Source organism: Channa argus, chromosome 18 (genome assembly GCF_033026475.1).
Source record: "Channa argus isolate prfri chromosome 18, Channa argus male v1.0, whole genome shotgun sequence".
In the NCBI taxonomy this organism is placed as follows: domain Eukaryota; kingdom Metazoa; phylum Chordata; class Actinopteri; order Anabantiformes; family Channidae; genus Channa; species Channa argus.
The window spans coordinates 10,861,434-10,881,111 of NC_090214.1; the positions used below are offsets into that span (position 1 = coordinate 10,861,434).

Sequence of the window (19,678 nt, forward strand, 5' to 3'; positions counted from 1 at the left end):
TCTTTCCACCACTGCTCCTTGTCCAGGTCACACACCTGATTTAAGCAATGCATGTTTTCTTCCAGCTTCTCTCTTGAACACCTGCTCTTACTTAGGGCCACCGGCTCTTCTCCAAGGCCGATGTCTCTCCTGATCGATCAGACGTGCGGGAATCAAGAAAGCCCAGACACCTGCTCTGGCGTTGAGCCCATATATCTGACGTCCTTCTCCTTTAAAATTTTCCGCGAAACAGCAACGTGCTTACTTTGACGGGTTTGGCATCACGGCAGCGGCCGCCTTCTCTAACATACGATTGGCCGAGCCACGGAGATATTCAAACACAGCCCTGATTGATTGGCCCGGAGCCGGTTTCAACAGCGCAGAGGACTCTCATTTTCATTCCGACATCGCTCTCTGTGGCAAACACACACACACTCAAACACACAGCTTGGTCCGCTGCAGAGATGAGACACAAGAGGCTGCACGGGAAACACGATCGGTGAAATAATAACGCGCACGACTGTGTGAATATGTCACGGAAGTACAGTTAATGGAGCCAACTTCATCAATGGATATTTCTCTGGAGGTTTCCAGTGCGCATCGCGAAATCAGTGGCGAGATTGTATTTGCAGAGGAAATACGCCTTCCCAGCAGGAGAACAACCAATCAGCCGTGGCTAACCAAAGATAAACAAGCCTTATGATAAGAGGAAACTCTGTAAGACATCGATTATGTTTCTTATATCAGACATAATGTTAAGGTGATACTGTGTGGGCTCGTTGAACGTGATTCTCAGCGCGTCTCAAAGTGTTCTGTTTGCTCTGACATTAGTGGGTACAAACTGACACTAATGATAGCTTTGCTGACTTCATGACAGTAAGACGGTAAGAAAAAGACGCAAAGACGCATGAATGCACGACGTCAGAAATCGCGCTGCATTGATTTCAGGTCGACAGCGCTGAAGTGGTGAAAGATGCCCAGTGCGCACTAATGGATACGAGCGACTCGCCCTTACTATATATCAATGTCCTGCTGTTGGTAAATGTGTATTTATATGGACCGAGTCCCGCTATAGCATTTATATTCTCTATATAGAATAAAAGATTAGTGGCAGACTATTCCCTGAAATAATATTAGTCCAAATAGTTTTTATGCTATGGACAAGAAATATTATATGTAGTTTCTAAATGTTTTTTCCCCTCTTCTTTCAAAAGTGTTGTGAGTCAAAGCGCTTTTTAGGCTCATCTGCCTGCTGCTTGACGGTTTTGGCTGCACTGAAAGACGCTTTATATGTCAACATCTCAGTGGATGCGGGAAGTGCTTTGAAGTATATTATCGGTCATTCGGGGCTGCCTCTGAAGGTTTCCATCTCTATTGTCTACAAGCCGGAGGTGGGATCATCGCACCTCACTGCACCGGTGGCAGCCGAGGTTGAAGGTTAGCCCCAGCGGAGGGGCCTATAGATTATTGGCCAGGTGTGAAATTTTACCCTGCATGCTTTTGCTGCTTGTGTTGGATCCTTTATTGCCCAGAGAGATGGGAGGTCACAGCCTCGACCAAAGGCAGAGAAGAAAAAGGTTTTACTCTGGGTTTATTTTATTATTATCATTATTATTTTTAGACATGTCACAGTCAGGAATGAGAATATCTGTCTTGTGATTTTCTTATGAACATAAAAGGAAAACATTAAAGTTGTGTCATGTGGTTTTACCACTTTTTCACAAAATATGTTAGTGATTTAGTCAGTTTTCATTATAGTATATTTGTTTGACATTGAATCTGTAAATCTGTTTCTAACAGTTTAAATTCTAAATTTACTTTTACCCGGGGGTGTTTAGGGCTGCATGGTTACACATCATAACATTTAGATGCTGCTTCTGCTTTAGCATCTGGCTGTTAGATGTTCCTAGTAATAATTATGTGATGACAAATATGTTTTGGTTGTTTCCTTGAAATGGTCTTTGCCAGGGCCTGAACTTGCATCAGATCATGAGCATTCAGTGCAGGTATCCCATTGGGGCTTTCCCTCTGATCTCACATCACAACCCAGTAGTAATTCCAATTCAGTGAAGAGAAAGGATTTGTCATTTGCCCGCTTCTTCCCTTTGCTTATTTAGGAGCGGAGCTGAGCTCGGATTTATGGTGAAGTTTCCCCAGGCTCACTCAATCTCTGGGCCTTCTGGATTAGTGAATGGAGCAAACGTTTCACCATCTCATTGTGAGAATGACCTTTTCTTGGATTATTATTACCCAGGCCAGTACACCGTCTGATTAAGGTCATGTCTTTGCTCTAACAAGCCTTAAACGCTTCACATTTGAGGCTTGTTAAAGGTACAGTGAGTTTTCTTTGTTTAGTTGGGAAACAAAAGATAAGCTGATGCAAAATAACTTTGAATATATACATATATTCATGCAACTTCTTTTCCCGTCTTACGGGCATAATGTCAAGGGTTCAGTTGCTTAGCAATTTTCCCTGTGCACCCTTTGTAATCACCTTCTTATCTCCTAATAGATGTCATGTGTAATTACAAGCAGCCTGTCATCTTTTGAAATCTGTCTAATTGGTCTTTTTATTCTAACAGGATGAAGCAGTAGTGAGATGGGGGTTAAGGGTGGAAGGTTAAGGGCTGGGCCTCAGAGGTCGTTGGAAGGGGACAGGAAACCAACTAATGCTCATTTTGTCTACATCATTGTGCTCTGTGATTATTTGAAATTAATGATTAACTGTGCCAAACAGCAGCTGATGCATCATCATTTGCCCTCAATCTAAAAGAAGTGAGATGATAATATCTTAAGTTAGCCAGAGATCAAAGTTCCCTCTTTTTCAAAAATATTTTTTCCTACAGATAGCTTATCATTATTTATCTCCATAACAGTCACACAAGCAGCAGTTTCGCTATGTTTTTTTAATGATTTGTTTCAATTGGAAGACTGAAAATTAGTCTGCCTGTTCATAAGCTGACTGACAGCTGCCAACATCAAACTTAAACCCTAGTTTGTTCCTTTTGAAAGCGAAGTTATCTTTCCGCAAAACCTTCAGCTCCCTCTTTGACCATCTCTTATCTTAGATGTCAAGGTTTTCTAAAGGCTGGACAGCAGACTCATAGCTCTTTGACAGTGTGCTTCAGTGTGCATACTGGGATAAGAATAAGATAAGGGTCTATTTACCCTCTAATGCTACCTTGGCAGTGGCCAGACTTTACCCCATGTTGGGTGTTTCTTTTTTTTCTTTGGCACCGTCTGCTTGCAAGGGCAGATTTGGGTCAGTACAAGGCTTTCTACTCCCTACCAAGGCTGCTTTTAAAGATAAGAATTAATTGTACTGCTTTGTGCAGAGTACTAGCTACATTTGTGCTCAGCATACGTACTAAAACAAGAAAGTCAGAATTACTGTTTGAACGAATGCAGTACAACCTTTTCTCTCTTTTATGTATTTTAGACGGTCATTTCTTAAAGTGACAGTGAAACACTCAAACACAAAATGCCAAATACTGTGCTCATACCGTATAGTTATGCATATAATAATGATATATTACGTTAATCATCATATCGTTTTGAACAACTGGCTCACACCAAAGGCCTATATTAATGCCAAAGTAAATGATTGTCAAAACTGTAAACCTCACTAGCAAATCCTTCTTGCTGACAGTAGCTGCTAGTGCTGAAGTTAATGGTGCAAACCCTGATCCCAGTGAGGTGGAGTGTCATTCATTTCAGCCATTTGTTGCTGCAGTGTTAGCTGTTAAAAGCCACTAAAATGCTGTTTGAGAACATTACCAATGGAGGTGATGATTTTTTTTTCACCGTTAGGTGGTGGGAGTAAATGGATAGAGAGGAAAATGTTGTCACACGCTTTTTTGCGACTCCAGTGTTTCTCTGCAGGTAGTTGAAAGTCTTCCTGTCTGTTGTGACTTCTTGTTCGATTTATTCACTTATTAAATACATTTTTTCATTGGTAAGATCTAGTTTGTTTGTATTTTTACAGATAACGCTGTACAATGTCAGTCAATTATGTAGATTTCATAATACTTTACAATACAGCTCATATAATGCTCTGTACATCAAACACATCAAAACGTATTAGATAATGTCTTCCTGTTAATGGAAAAGCAACATAGGGTCAATGTGAAGGGGTAAAATGCAATTTACACACTGCAGTGAAAATGAGGCAAACATAGTGAGTTTAATATCAATACTCATTTCTTTTTGATTTGTAAATGCAGTAGTCTGTGTAGATGCTGTAGTGGAGATGCAGTTTTAAAAATGTCAGCGGATGAATGTTATTGAAGAGGTAAAGTAATTACAAGCCCTATCAGACTTTCATGCGCTTAACCTCATAGTGTATGGAATTTTGCATGAGAGAAACTGTAATGAGAAAATGTAAATGTTGTTTTCATGTTGCATGAATTACATCTAACTGACTGCTCTGGACATATGTCTAAATATTGTCCAGTGATTGTTTTTACATAAATGTTGTGCCTGGGCAAAAGTTGCATAGGAAAAGCTTTTGAACACAGTTGTAGTACTGTACCTTTTTACAGGAGCTATTCTCAATGGAAATGAGTCTCATTGTTAGGAGCCTCAGGCCTCGAGTGTTCTTGCAGCACGGAGCAAAGTGGCTCTGGGTTGTTTGGTTATCCTTTATGTGAACCTTTGTGTCTTTTTTTCTTTTTCTACAGAGAAGGAGAGGAGAGAAATCTAGGTCTCTCTTACATGCTGCTCTGATACCAATTATGCAAACTATTATAGAATTTAACCAGGCCACTTCTTATCGGCTAATCCAGAAGTAATAGATTCTAATAAAAATGTATGAGGGGGTTGGGATCGTGGGTCTGTGTGTGTGTGGTGTGGAGAGGTGTATAAAGATGAATCCAGCAGCTGTAGCGGCACTACTGTCTAATTCTGCCTGTATGTCAGACTTTTTGTCTGGTCTCCATTACTTATACAGGTTCTTGCAGGGCCTACATTTAAAAAGCCACATATAATATACAATTAATTATACAGTAAGAGGATTGTTATTCATGGTCCATGTCACTCAAAGAGAGTCACTTCTTTCTTTGTTCTATAATAACCAGTTGATATTTGTTATTTCTCCATAAATTAACCATTTTATTTTTTATTTTTTGCTTTTGTGCTCTTTACCCTTTGCTGGTGAGCAGTTTCTGAGTGGAAGAAACGAAAAACATTAGCATAGCACTCACATGCTAATCCACCCTGAGAGTAAAAAGGCTGCTCGTCTTAAACCTTTTTCATTATCATCTAATTATTAACTGAGGATTCTGAGAGCTGCTAACAGGAACTGAGATAGTCCAGATAGGGAGGTTTGTGTGTATTTGTGTGTGTGTGTGTGAGAGAGAGAGAGCGAGAGATGGCAGGGTGAGGGGGTATTTTCAGAACCAGTGTTTCCCTTTTTTTCTGTGCATTTCATGTTTGTTGTGAGGGAGGCTCTCTTCTATCTTAGCTCTGACCGTTGATGCTTTGTGATGTCATAAAAGACTCCAGAAGGTCAGACAGATGCTTTTGTCTGAGTCCCTGTATATTTTAGCATTTGTCCCTGCTTTGGTGAATGCTCTTGTGCTTCTGCTTTGTATATCTCAACATGTAAAATGTTTTTAAAAAATTTCACACAGTGGTGTAATTTATTTTATCATCCATACTTTATTCTCTCGATGTGATTAGGCCAAGTTTCATACTGCAGCATAAATATGAATAGTGCCATTTAGAAAACAATACCTCAGTCGTTGTTTCAAGAACATTATATATTTTTCATTGAACTGACACTTTTAGAGCTCAGTTAATATTAAAGGCATCAGCTCTTGTGCCTGTTACACTAAATTAGCATTGGTAAAGTCTCTCCATCACTTTCCTCGTGGCACTTCAGTTGACCTTATCTTCTCACAAAGTGCCTTTTTCGGATCCCAGGACGGACGACGCATTGGAAAATGAGGCATTTTGCATCCTGTCAGCGATGAGGGAATAGGCTTGAAAAATAAAGTTGTCTCCGAAAACACGCTTATCAGAAAACCATGGGGGACAGTCATATGGACTGCAAAGCACAAGGACTTTATCTGCCTGGCATGCCCTCAGTGGACCACATCATGCTGCTTATCAGCTGCATGGATTTCGTGGGAGTGGCAAGGATTAGACGTCCTTGCAGCTTAAACTTTCTGGTCTTTTTCTTATTATGCATGTCAGAGACGTCCTTGAAGAAATTAATTGCACAAAGGCAGATTAGCTGCTGATTGGAAAGCCGATTGAAGAAAACTGCCTTGGAAAGGGAGTAACACTGACCATTATGTTAATGACAAAGATCCTTGACCTTATTTGTGAAGGTTGAGTTGGACTATGTTAATGATGGCTATTTTTAAGATTGCTGACTATTACTTTGCAGTTATCTCACATACGTAATTGCTGTATTATTTCAGTCCCTATTGCAAGATTGTGAGTGCAAGGCACCTTTTTTGGGGGTGGGGGGGTTAATGTAGCATTGGAGAATTGATACTTTGAGAATTTAGCTCAGATAATATCATGCATTTTGGGAAGACTTTCATCTCTTATCTCTTTTTCATTGGGGGGGTCATTCTGTATTCGGGTCTCAAAACTACAAAGGTGATTTTTAAACTTAAATTTTCATAAAAAATCTCTTTGAATTTAAAATTTAGATAGCAAGATGAAAGTAACCATCATTACTTGCACATTATGAATCATATCTAGCTCAATTTCTCTGGTGCTTTCTTTCTCCTTTTAAGCCATTGGCAGCTTCTCTTTTGAATTATTATGCCATCCTTGGTGTATTTTCTTCCATCTGCAAATTATAGGAGTAATGGAAGGTATTCCAATTCATCTCTTATTTTCTTCTAGTGAGGGGATACATTTTTCTCTTTAGTGTTTTTTTTTTTTTTCTTTTCTGCATTTTCAGCACCGCCCTCTTGACAAATGGAAGGGTTGTTGTGAAATTGTGATTATTTTCAAAATGGAATCTGGCCATACTAAAGCTTTTAGCTCTTCAGATGTGTGTGCTCAGATGAGACAGGTTGCACTGAGCAGCTTGAAGTGGGCTTTTCACCAAGGGACAGATGTTGAGCAGAGGAGGGGAGCTGGTACACTAGGAAGGGATGAGTGAGGGAATCTTTTGGTTGGCACCCGAGTAAAATGAAAGCCACTCTTGTCTCTTCTTCCTTTTTGAGGTGAAGGTAATCATGTTGCTGCAGCTTGTCACTGAACACCCTGTTCACTGGCTGACTTGCTTTTGCTGCCTTCTGGACCCTGAGCGAGAAATGAAAGCTAAAATCAAAAAGAACTTTAGAAACGAACAAGAAAAAGAAGTAATCTGTCAAACGTATGCTGCTGGCTTATATTATCTTTGTGGGGAACAACTACATTATAATGAAGAAACAGTAACTTTCCTTCTGTTTTAGTTTTATGATCTATGAACAGTCTATATATTGGTGACATTTTGCATTGGCTGCAGTTGTGTGTCTAGAAGACACCTTAGTAAGAAATATCAGAGGTATTTTGCAGTTTCCCTTGGTTCTTTATTTTGGCAGTGCTAGCATTCAGATTTGCTGACTCTTTAAGATAATCAAAGAGAATGTCAGATACGATGATCACTGAAATATTCCCTCAATACCTGACTGTTTTTTTCCTCTTCTTTTTTTCCCTGAATGATCAGGCAAGCCCCCCCCCAGACATAGCCTCTCATTTGCACCGACAATACTTCATTCTGCAAACAGCACAGTCTATTTTAGGGAGTGAGCTGTTGTATCTGCTGATCAATACAGTGATAATTTTATAGAACAGGAAGCCCAGGCTCCAGAGCTAGATACAAATTAAAACACACCGACTGAGACTACAGGAGGCCTTGCAAATGATCTGAGTGATTGCAACAGACAGACCAAAGTTGATAACAGGAAAGAGCCATCATAACAACTAAGCAGAATGAGGGGATGGAGTATTACTTTCTCAATGCACAGTCTCAGAGGTTAATGAGGAGATACAGCCTTATAATATGGTAAAAGTACCCAAGTGGTTGCAGAGTTTTAGATATTTTTAAGTTACTAAAGTAGTGTGGGAAAGATGCTTTTTAAGAGGAGTGACTGAGTAAAACAAATTGCTTGTTTGATGCTTCTCCAAATTTAACATTGGCATCTGCTTTTTCCTGTGATCATCAAATCACACACACAAAGTTTAGAACCAAAAGACATGAGAACTGATGGAAGAGCAATTAATCTCTAGTGAGGGTTCAAGGACTGTGAGCCATGCTAATGGCGTTGCTGGATGCCAATGTTGATCTCACTCCATCCATCACTGTGGTCCAGACTGAAATATCTAAGCAACTGTTGGATTGATTGCCATGAAATTTCATAAAGACATTGATCTTCCCCACAGAATGGAGCCTACTGACTTGGCATTTAAATCAAAGCACAGCTGTCTTTTAATCCTATTCAATCAGCATTTTAGTTGGTGTTAAAAAGTGTTGGCTATAGAGTGAAAACCTGTTCTCTCTCTCTCTCTCTCTCTCTCTCTCTCTCTCTCTCTCTCTCTCTCTCTCTCTCTCTCTCTCTCTCTCTCTCTCTTTTTTTTAAATCTTTCCTAGCAGGTTTATCCTGGCTGTGTGCAGCCCTAGTGAAATATCATGCTGGCCTGTATCCAGAGACGGCAGAACCTCTCGTCGCAGCATCTGGCCTGCACACCCAAAAGCCTCGATGTTCCACCACCACTGTTACTGCTGCCAGTACCACCCCTGCAGCCATGCACCCACAAAGGTAAAGGACATTCGCAAGCAACAACCAGTAGAACAATTATTTACAAAATTAAAAACTGTTAGTGTAGTAACTAGTAGGATCCTCTTGGTCACGTTCCTGAGTTACTTTTTAATCAGTCATGTGCAGCTTGACATTGAAAAGCTCATGTTCAGGTTTAGCAGTGTGCCGAGATCTCAGCTGCCGTGAAACTGCTTGAATTAAAATAATGGGCCTCCTGATGATGTTGCCTCTTAAATGGGTTACTAATCAGGCTCCTCCTGCAGTGCAAATGCATGCAGGTCAAAGTGGACTCTGAAATTACAGAGTTAATCAGCTCTTCCATACAGGGTAACTAATGATGTTCACATTTTGTGCAGAAAGTGCTCCTTGTCAGTGTTGTCTGACCTTTATATTGACTGATTATACTGCATTTGTTGAAAGGTTCAGTGAGTACCTCTAGGACAAACCTGGAATGACATTTGTGATTCGATTTCTTTCAATTCATTCATTAGATGTGACATGTCTGCAGAGCTTGGTCTGATGCTGCTTTCTTTATGTAGGTTATTCTGAAAACTGCATAGTCGTCCTCTCCCTGGACAGTCTAGGTTCTTATAATGAGATCACCAGGATCACCATGCTACAATGAAGTTATTCTGCTGTAGTTTCCGTTTCTCAATTGCTGAAAAAATGCTGATGCCCTATAATACTTTGTTGGGTCTGTTTGGGGGCTGATCTATACCTACTTAGTTTAATCTGTTCAGCTGGGTGTATATTGAAGTTGTGGTCCACCTTGTTGGTTCAAGGTGTTACTTTTTAAAAAGCTGTTATTATTTTAAGCATGTGTTTTATTTGGACCCATGTACTCCAGTAGCTGTGGTGCTGCAGATGCTAACAGGGATTGTTATAAATTAAAGAAACAGTGCAGCTCTGACTGTGGTCTCACAGAAAGAAGAAAGCGCATGCAAATAATGACCAGTAACGATGTGTATATGCAGATTTGTCTCTGAGAGAATCACCATCATTTGACTATCAGTGTTAGTTTAGCCTACATGATATATGCCATCCTTTGTCTGCACAGCTGGCAGGATTATCTTATCTGACTGATCACATCACCAGTAAATGTTTCGTTCATTTGCATGTGCCTGTGCATTTTAATATATGCTATCATTATTCAGTTGTCATGCACTGTACCACAACACAAGTCATAATAAAGGTTTCATTTATTACGTAGTCACAATTTAAATATTGTTACTATTATTTACATACTTAATGACCATCTAACTATATTTGAATAAGTATTACATTCGGGATATTTCCATTTTTTTTCTCAGGTTGAAGTTGGGTGCAGCCACACTGAGGTGTTTTTTGTTTTGGTTTTTTTGAGGTCAGCAAAGTCCATAAATGTTGTTATAATTTAGCATGTACAGTAAGACTAACAGGAAAGTTAGGGAGACATAAATCAAGTCAACGTATAACCACACACACACACACACACTTAAATGAGTAAAAACACTTGTGTGGTGGTTTGACAGACTGTGTGGAAATTTGAAAAAAGGGTGGGTAGTGACTGCATTGTGTTTAGACTTGTATTTTCAAAGCTAAATACTATAATTCCTTCCCTCTTTGCTCTATCTCCTCATTGCCCATGTCTCTTTACAGCTGAATTTCCTCTTTGTGTTTTTTGTTATTAAATATTAATTGAGAATCAGTGGAGAACTTGTCTGCTAAACGCTGGAACAGAAGGGCCTAGTTTGCCTCAGGCAGAACCAGGGGTGCATTTCTCATCCTGTTTACCTGCACCCCCCTCCCCCCTTGAGTTTTATGTGCTGCGACTGTGTGTAGTGCAGCACCCTCAAGCTCAAGGCTGACATTTCAAGCACCGCCACCACAGGGAATAGACTGCTGATGGGAGCTCAGTCTGTGTGGCCCAGGCTTTTTCATTAAATGAGTCGTTGTTGGATCAAGTTAAATACGGACAGTCTTTGGTCGCTGCTGCGCTTTTGAAAGCCATTTCCATTTTTAGCTATCAATAAAGAGAAGGCACAGTACATGAAAGCTTTCAGCCACACAAACCCATGTGAACAATTTCTGAGAAACGAGTGTTAGGAATTATGTGATGAGAGTGAATGAGCGCTGTGCTCTTCTCCGCTATCTCGGCTTGAAAGCAGGGGCTGAAAATGTTTTTTTCCCACGCTGCTGGCCTGTGCTTGGGATGGCTTTTATAGGAAAACTTGCCCAAGCTGGGCCAAGCGGCACAAAAACAAATGAGGAGTGACACTGGTGCAAAGGAGTATTGGCCAGAGCTTCCTCGAGCACACATGACTAAGTGTTCAACCCGGAGGTTACTCTGTTCCGTGAGCACCCTTCATGTAGAGATTGCCGACATGAAAACAGGGAGGCATGTGAAAATGCAGTGAATGAGTGTCTGTATTTGTCTACTTTTTCCACTTCATCTCTATTTTAAGGCCTTCTTGGTGGTTAGGTTAAGTAATCCACACAGAGACATTAGCTGGCAACTTTCTTTTAACCTCCCGAGAGACAAATATTCAGTAAATCCTAAGACAAACTTGCTGATATAGCACCTTACTGGTGATGACACCAGATGATTAATCAACATCGAGTCAAATAACTAATGTGAAAAAGGGAGAAACCAGATAATCAGCATTCAGCTTTCCTTGGCACATTGTTTTGATTTTACAAACACATTTGTTCAGTAGTCAATTTCTACTAGCAGCAAACAACCGTAATAAACCCCACTGTGCTACCTCTCCACTACCAGAAATCACAGAGTGAAAACATTAGCTGTGTTACGTGCTGTCAAACATTTAGTAATATTTAGTAGTATTAAGGAGAACAGGTAGACCAGGTGTATAAGGAGATTCAATGTTCTCAGCAGAATCAAATATTTCTAGCTGAAATGCACATTTGAGTGATGATTGACTTCTCACCTTATAGTGTGATAAACAAAATATTTTTATGAAAGAGATAATTAACATTTTCTAAAGAAAATGAATGACTTATGAACTTCAGAAATTGCTCTTGGCGACTCTATCAGTGTTATAGAAATCATTGATCTTGTGGTGACCGTGTGTATCTGTGTTGGTTTTGACATTTCTATGCCCTGTGGGTGTTTGTCCGACTGAACATTGAATCAATCAAATGAAATACAGCTGAATTAAACCATCGCCCCGACTAATATAGGTCTAAGTGATACAAAATAAATGTACACCGCTAACGTTAATAATTATTTGCAGCCTGAGTTGGGAGAAAGAAGCAGCTGCTAGTTTAGCTGATATTGCTCTGTCTAACCAGCAGATAGTCAGTTGCAGAAGCTTGTGTCAAACAGATGAATGAAGGCAGGGCCAATTAATTACATGGTCCTAATGACTGGGCTTATTGGGTGCATAGACGAGGTTGTCATGGTAACAGAGACATAGGTTTTAAAGGCGTGATTGTGCTGAGCTCAGTCCCTGGGTATTAAGGTAGGCCAGAGTATTTAAAATATGGGGATTATTGGTGTGGTAAACAAGTATTTATGCCTGCTGAGAAGCACTGTTCTGTAATTAACTGCCTGTTCCCAGTGTCGTGTTCCTGCTGAGGATCTGATGCTCAGTCAACATGTTATCTCACAAAAGTGTTCACAAAAAGCCCTCAGAACACTTGTGGGATTTTTACCAACATATATGGATATTAACAAGGAGTAATATATGAATTGTAGTTTTATTTTGTGTGGGAATCGTATCTAGTGGCCATCACTAACCGTTTCCTTATGTTGGCCCTCAGTCTGCGTAAGAGTTGGAAGCAGTGGTTTTGGGAACACAATGAGCTTGTCCAGCTCCAGTTTTAAGCCCTGCCTTTGGGGCTTGTTTTGCCCATAAATTAGCGATTAACTCAAACTGCTCCAAAACAATGAGGTCTCTGCTCTAATCTCGGGGGAAATGGCTTCAAGCGTGACCACGGGAAAATGATTAGCCAGTTTAAAGTTGCAGAAAGGACTGAGTGGGTTTTTTTTTAATGGGGGTGCAATCTGGGCTATAAAAGATTGCGCATATATATATATATTCACATACATACATACCACATTGTACAAAATATGCTTGTATTTTTAAAATCTCTAAGTCACTAATACACATAATAAATGAGGCCATTTAGTGAGTGAGACTCCCAACTGTTCCTTCCCAAGCACATCTCCTGCATGGAAACAGGAAATTAGGATTAGGTGTTTCCTATGAACGTGTGCCAGTTTCTCTCAGCATGGTGCCACAGTAGTTGAGCAGCATGTTTAATGTAAGGATCCCTGTCCAACCGAGAAAAAACTGACACCTGACAAGTGAGTACTATAAAATCTATCAATCTGGGGTTGTGGAGGCATCATGTTTGTGTGTTTTTTGTGGATTCCTTTTAAAGAAAATAAAAATAAAAACACGTCTCTTTAAGTGCATGCTGCCTACTTCAATCATCTGTGTCTGAAAGCATGTGTGGGGAAAAGGGGTCAAAAAAATTTTATGTGTAAGTGCTGCATGATGCCTTCAGCCAGGGCTGCTTCTGAAAAGTGGCTGTTTTTCGTCTGCCTCTTCTCTCTGTCAGAGCTGAGGAGGGAAACAGCGTGCAGTCTGCAGGTTCAGGGTGATTAAGTACTTAAGGTCAGACCGCTAATTATCTCTCTACCATTCTTTACCTGACAACACGTAGCTGCCATTTTGTCGTTGTCATGTGAACAGCTTCATATTTGTTTTCATTTCTTACCTTTATTACACCACTGAGTCTTGTTGTGTGAACACAGTGAATCTCTCTCTCTCTATCTATCTATCTCTCTATCTCTCTATTTATCCATACATACATACATACATACATACATACATACATACATACATTACACAGCAGTAAAGTGGTTACATTTTGTCTGTGAGCTGTAAATTCATCCAACGTGTCATGACCTTCTCAAATTAGTTATTTTAATATTACTGAAGTCACAAAACTAGAGGGATGAGGTATGAATAGTTCTCCTCTCTCACAAATGTACAGAGTTGTCCTCAGGTTGGTGGAAAGATAAATAATGTGACTCCTAGCCAATTTCAGTTTGTCTATAATATATGCAGAACATTTATTATAGTCTTTGTGCTGGCTAGCTGCTAAAAAAATTCAACCTCTAATAATGCAACATAAAGAACATGAATAATCTCATTTTTAAAGTCTTCTTGAGTAAAAGTATACAGATGTTTTATAATTTAAGCAGCTTCATCTGTCAGGTAAAACATATTTACTGGCTAACACATTTTTTTTATGCTGCAGTTGAAATGCAGACAGGGTGTTACATGACTGCTGGTCTAAAAATAAGTCATTTTTACTTGTTTGCTTGCTTGTTTTCAGGGAAAGGGAGCCAAAATGAGCTGGAAGCGACTGATGCAAATGTTGTGAACTACACCAGCTGTTTTGAAATTGGCCGAATGCACAGCAAAAGCACGGACTTGCAGCTTTCTTATTCAAATTTGTCCTAATTTTGGAACGTGCACATGCCTTCTTTGGATACCTGCAGAGAAAGACAGGACCAATCCTTTATGCACATCATCAGTTATCACTTTCACTATTTAATGTATTGCCTGAGACTTTGGGTGAGACAGCAGCTACTTCACAGTAGGCTCTTGGCACCTTAAGCAGGAAACGTCAGATCTTACAGCACCAGATTGTAATTATGAACCTCACGTTTTTAGGTACTTTCTAAGTGAAAGTGAAACACGCAAATATCTTGAAGAATAACTTCAACATATACTTTTGTACTGCTACCACATGCTTTTGTAAAGCCACTACTGACCGGTAAACATGAAGTGTGGTGCTCACTTTTAGTCCATTTTAACACCACTGACTGGTATTAAAGCCCTCAAGATTGAAACAATTACCCTTGGTTGTAATTTAGAACGGCTTTAATGGTCGTCATGCTGCTGTGATTTCAGTGTTAACGTCACAGTTTCATCCATTTGTTGGGCTAAATGGAGACGTTTCTCAATGCATAGTCACACAGTAGTGGTCCTCACATGATAAATAAGTGAATGCAGAGTGGGAAAGGCCTATTTGCTAATGAGGTTTCCATAGTGCCACAGTGGGAAATGCAGCTGTGTTGTCTCCATGGCTCTGACAGGGCTGTAATCTCTGGACTAACAATATCAGGCACCCTGTGAAGACGTGTTAGCATTCAAAGTGTTTGAAGTGTCTGTGGAACAGCAAGCCAATGGCAGCATGTAGAGCTTAACACTGACATTTTACTGCGCACGAAACAGCTAAAATGCCTTTGATTTGTTTGGCTAAATTACCTATCTTTGGTAATATAATTCAAGGCAGAAATCAAGTCTTGTGCTCACGCTCATGTGTATTGATCCAGTAGTTTATGATATCTTCTCCTGACCTCTCATCATCTAAGCTTGTTTCAGGTGGATGTGAACCCTTTTTTACGTATAATATATGGTCCTGAATATTCAGCTGTTAGCCAAAGGCCAGAAATTGTTATTGCAGAAGGGTTTTCCTCTTACGTCTTTCTCTGTGAGTTAGATTATGGGAAAAAGAAGTAGAAAGAGCTCACATGCTGATGTTGTGTACAGTGCAAACACCTCTCCAACATCCCAGATGTAATTTCCTATAGCTGCACTACTCTGTGATACATAATAAGCTGTGTTTTTCTTTGTTGTATTTCTCTGTAGAATTAATTCATGCTCCTAGCACCATGGTGCAGTTCCTTCGGCTCCGCTGGGAGATTTCTGGATGGATTGAACACTCCACCTTACCTCTTTCCTCCATTTTAAACACCCAATTTATTTCTTTCATGAGATGGATCTTGTAGATTGAATCATTTTCACAGTCGGGAGGCTCACTGTAGGCTTGAAATGAAATGAACTCCCAAATCAATTTCAAATGGGAACAACAAGTGAGCTCTCCCCTACATGGCTGGAATTGGTTTTGTTATTGAAAATGAAATGAAGGGTTTTGTTTTTATTTTTCTCCCTTTTACTGCAGATTACAGCCCTGCTCCTTTGCCTACTGTGAATTCTCCCTGACATACAGCATGATCTAGGTTAATTTGAGCACATTTTCATTTTATGTTAGGAATTCCATAAAAGTGTCACAATGAAAGGTGGTAGTCATTTCTTGTAGGTGACTTATTGTTTTTAAATGGGGCGTCTTTTCCACCTTTCCTTTGTCGCTCTGAGTTTAGCAGCTATGAAATTGCCAGAATAATAGGGTTTAAATACAATCTTAGTTTGTCCTGTCAGCTTTTCCCACACACAATTCATTTAGCATTGCTCTTTGGTGATTTTCCATCTGCATCCTTTTTTCCTTTTCCTTTCCTCCAGTTTAGGCTCCAGGGTTTTACAGTAGAATATATTCAGGTTCATAAAAGCATAAAATGGAACAAAACTGGTGAATTCGAATTGAATTCAAAGTTATTGAGGAAAAAAACTAAAATGATATATAGACCAGCAAGGAAGAATTTTAGCATTTGTGTAACCTACTGAAATATTCATCAGTGATCCTACAAATGATTACAAACTAACTACAAACTATTCTTCGGATAAAATGTGCTCTCCCTGTTCTAAAGAAAGCTTCAAATGTTTTACTGCAAAAAACCCTTTTCTACAAATCTGATTCCACATGTTCGAAAATTAGCTCCCCTCTACTCTCCCACTGCAACTCTCCGTGTTCTGTTTTCCCAGAGTAAACTAATTCTGGGTTGAACAAAGTCTGAATGAATTTCATTCAGCACCGATCGAGCAGTGCTGGAAGTGATACCCCCCCCCCCCCCCCCAAATTTGGTTTATAAAACAGGTTAATCTGTACCATTATTCCATAAAACCTTGAAGTTAAAAGGAAAACAACAGAAACCATGAAATGCTAAATATCTCTGGGCTGCTTGAGACTAATCGCCTATGTCTGTTTGCTTTCTTCTCAGGCGAGACATCCTCGATAGTTTCTCGGTACCCTTCTCCTGCCGAGTTGGATGCTTTTGCCCAGAAGACCGCCAACACCCCACTGTCCATCAAAATCTTTCCATCTGACGTCCGGGTGCCACAACACAAACAACTTAACAAAACAGTCAATGGCTTAGACACCACAGGCCAGCGCTATAGCTCCTATTCACACCCATACACAGGAGGCTATCAGGGCTTGTTGGCTATCGTCAAAGCCTCTGCTGTGGTGAAAGGTGTGGTGAAAAACTCAGAGGGCAGAAGGACTAAACATGCAAACACCCAGACCTCTGTGGCACCGTATAATAATCCTCTGAATAATGGATACACAGTCAGACACGGGCATAAGGCCTATCATATAAGCTCATGTAAGCCTCATGATGTCTCCATTGAGACACTGTGTTCTAATGCAGGGATGGCCTCCGGAGATCAAAGCCTGGCCCCCCAGACTGAGCTGGCAGAGGTTCAAAGCCTCATGAGGCAGATGAGCAGAGTTCCCCACAGCCAGACCCTGCAGCTGGGGGGAGAGGCTAAAGCCAGCCCCTCTCTGCAGGCTGTGGCTGCGGTGCCACATTCAGACTCTGACTTTGTCCTGGGAGTGCCGCCCCAGAGCAGTCTGGCAGTCACAGGAGCAGTACTACCTACACAGAGTGCAGATATAGCCAAAGCAGGGTACTTAGAGAAAGGGGACTACACAGTGTGGCAGCACAAACATCCGATTCAGCAGTATCAGCAGGGAGCAGGGAGGGTGTACAGCGTGAGTAACAGTGCTCAGGGGCACAGAGCAGCAGAGGCCGGGGTTGGAGAGTCTCCTGAAACCTGCCTCCCTTTGGCGTGCTCCTCGCAGCTCTCCTACAGGCCACATCCTCCCCATGTGGGTACCGGGCAGGAGCAAGTCAACACCTCCTCTGTGAACTGTGCTGCCGTGCACGGGGACTTCTCTGTTGGAAAATACTTTGCTCCTCCTCTTTGGGACAATGTTGTGTCCACCCCTAATAATGACTGTTACACTTCTCAGGTGCTGGCAACGAGTACATGTGCAGCCAGGCCTAGAGACCTGGGGCTTTCCCACCCCCACATTCACGCAAACCACCATCAACACCACCACGCTCAGCGTCACCAGCTGCAGCTCCACCCTCCTCTTCCTCCTCATTCCCAGGCTTACAGCACCGACCAAAATCTCTGTTGCAGGCTGCCTGGTTCTAGCCTGTGCCACGCTGCTGTACTTAGCAGCAGCCTGCAGTCTCTGGAGTGCCTCATCAATGAGATCCACCCTCCCTGCATCAAAGAGCGCATGCTGGGCCGTGGGTACGAAGCCATGGGGATGCCGCAGCTACTGGCGCACCACCAGCAAACCCACATCCAGCTCCCTGTCTACAGATAAGACAAGGTGCTGCCAAACAACGGGACACAAAAGTGAAAAAACCTTTTATACATAGTGGAAATGTGTCAATTTAGACATTTTTGAGAATGAAACATGCCTTTTTAGTTTGTGCATGTACTGTATTTGTAGAAGGCTTTGTGTTATGAGCCTGAAGGTAAATGATAATCATGACTTAAGATACAGGTTTATCTTATGTACTTTTAATGTTTTATTTTTATATCCTAAATGACCATCAAATATGCCTGTTGTTCTTCATTTAAAAAAAAAAAAGTTGCTGAGCACTAATCAGAATTTGCCATTACATTTCAACATCAGCTGTCTATTTTGCAAGCAATTCCTCTTCAGGGCTTTTCAAAAGTCTAAATCCTCTGAAATGAAGTACTCGTTGGTAAGTTTCAAAAAAAGACTTGATTCTAGAAGGATCTCTGGTCACTTTTGTGTGAATATATTGTATATTTAGACCCAAAACAGCTTCTTGTTTATGAGGGAACATTCTTTAAACTACTACCTGAAGTTTGTTTACTGATTTGTTGTGGATTTAGTTTTTGCCTCTTTTTTTAGTGAGTCCTGTGTAAACAGAAATATGCAGAGCTCCAGCTCCTGCAGTATGGTGCACATTTCCTGGCCTTTGTATGATTTACGTATAAATGTGAATACATTTTTTTTTCATTGTGCAGCCATACGCAAAGATATAAATTTTACCATCTTAATGATTTAATGCTCAGCATATTAGGACTGTCGCAAATCCAAAACAACACTGTGGCAATCCGGCCAAGCAAGATTTTGCTTTTCGTTGTAATTTTTGTAACATTTTTAAATTGAAGAAGGTTGAACTTTTTTTTTCTTTCCTAGACGGGTGTGACACTGTTAAACATCATATGGGGATAATAGGGTGCCATGCTGGCAAGCAGGCCATCTGTATCATTTACATTATGTTCTTTGTAGGGCTATATTATCTCTGATGGTGTGAGATGTATGACTGAGTAATTCTTTGTGTGTCTGCACTGGTTTTGTATAGCCTACTATAATTTACATTGGCCTGTTGAGTTATATAGCAAACTGTCTATAATATAAAGTGCAATTATTATATATGAACATGTGAGCGCTCTCCGTGAACTATGTTGATATAACTACATTTTGCAATGTATGATCCTAATCCCTCACCCTTTTTGGCCTCTTCTTAATAAGGATTGTTGAGTAAATTAAATTTTATAAACCCAGCACCTAGTTTGTCTTATGTGTTAATATCCACAGAATATGCAGCTGTGAAGATTATTACATTCATAAATGATAAACTAGCTATGGAAATATCAGACATTTTCTGATTTTATTGAAAATGGATTTAAGTCTTTACTGCAAGGCAAGTGATACATTTTATTTTATAAAGATCCATCTTTTCACTGCAATATGTCAGGTTTATATGATGTAAGTCAATCTTAATCTGGAATACATTTGACTGCTGCCCCTATAAATGATGCAAAGTGAAAGTGCTAATTTTGTTACAGTGAGTTATGTTTAGATGGATGGCAGATGGATGGCAAATGCTCAAGGCAGAAGCCTTTGAATACTTTAAAACACATATGTAAAGGAAAATTATACAGACCTTCTCTTACATT

General features: G+C 40.3%; 1 protein-coding gene across 5 annotated transcripts; it reads left to right on the forward strand.

Annotated features, from left to right (window-relative positions):
• The first annotated feature begins 349 nt into the window (after nt 1-349).
• Nucleotides 350-19,282, forward strand: LOC137103165 (protein FAM222A-like). Of its 5 annotated transcripts, none has more exons than XM_067483220.1 (4): nt 350-696; nt 1,194-1,454; nt 8,576-8,744; nt 16,663-19,282. In XM_067483220.1, exons 3-4 carry the CDS (start codon nt 8,615-8,617, stop codon nt 18,060-18,062), a joined length of 1,530 nt encoding a protein of 509 aa, XP_067339321.1. In that variant the 5' UTR covers nt 350-696; nt 1,194-1,454; nt 8,576-8,614; the 3' UTR covers nt 18,063-19,282. The 5 variants fall into 5 exon arrangements, with proteins under 5 accessions (XP_067339321.1, XP_067339322.1, XP_067339320.1 ...); XM_067483221.1 differs by having other exon boundaries at nt 8,579-8,744; XM_067483219.1 differs by lacking the exon at nt 1,194-1,454 and having other exon boundaries at nt 8,579-8,744.
• Nucleotides 19,283-19,678: the final 396 nt, after the last annotated feature.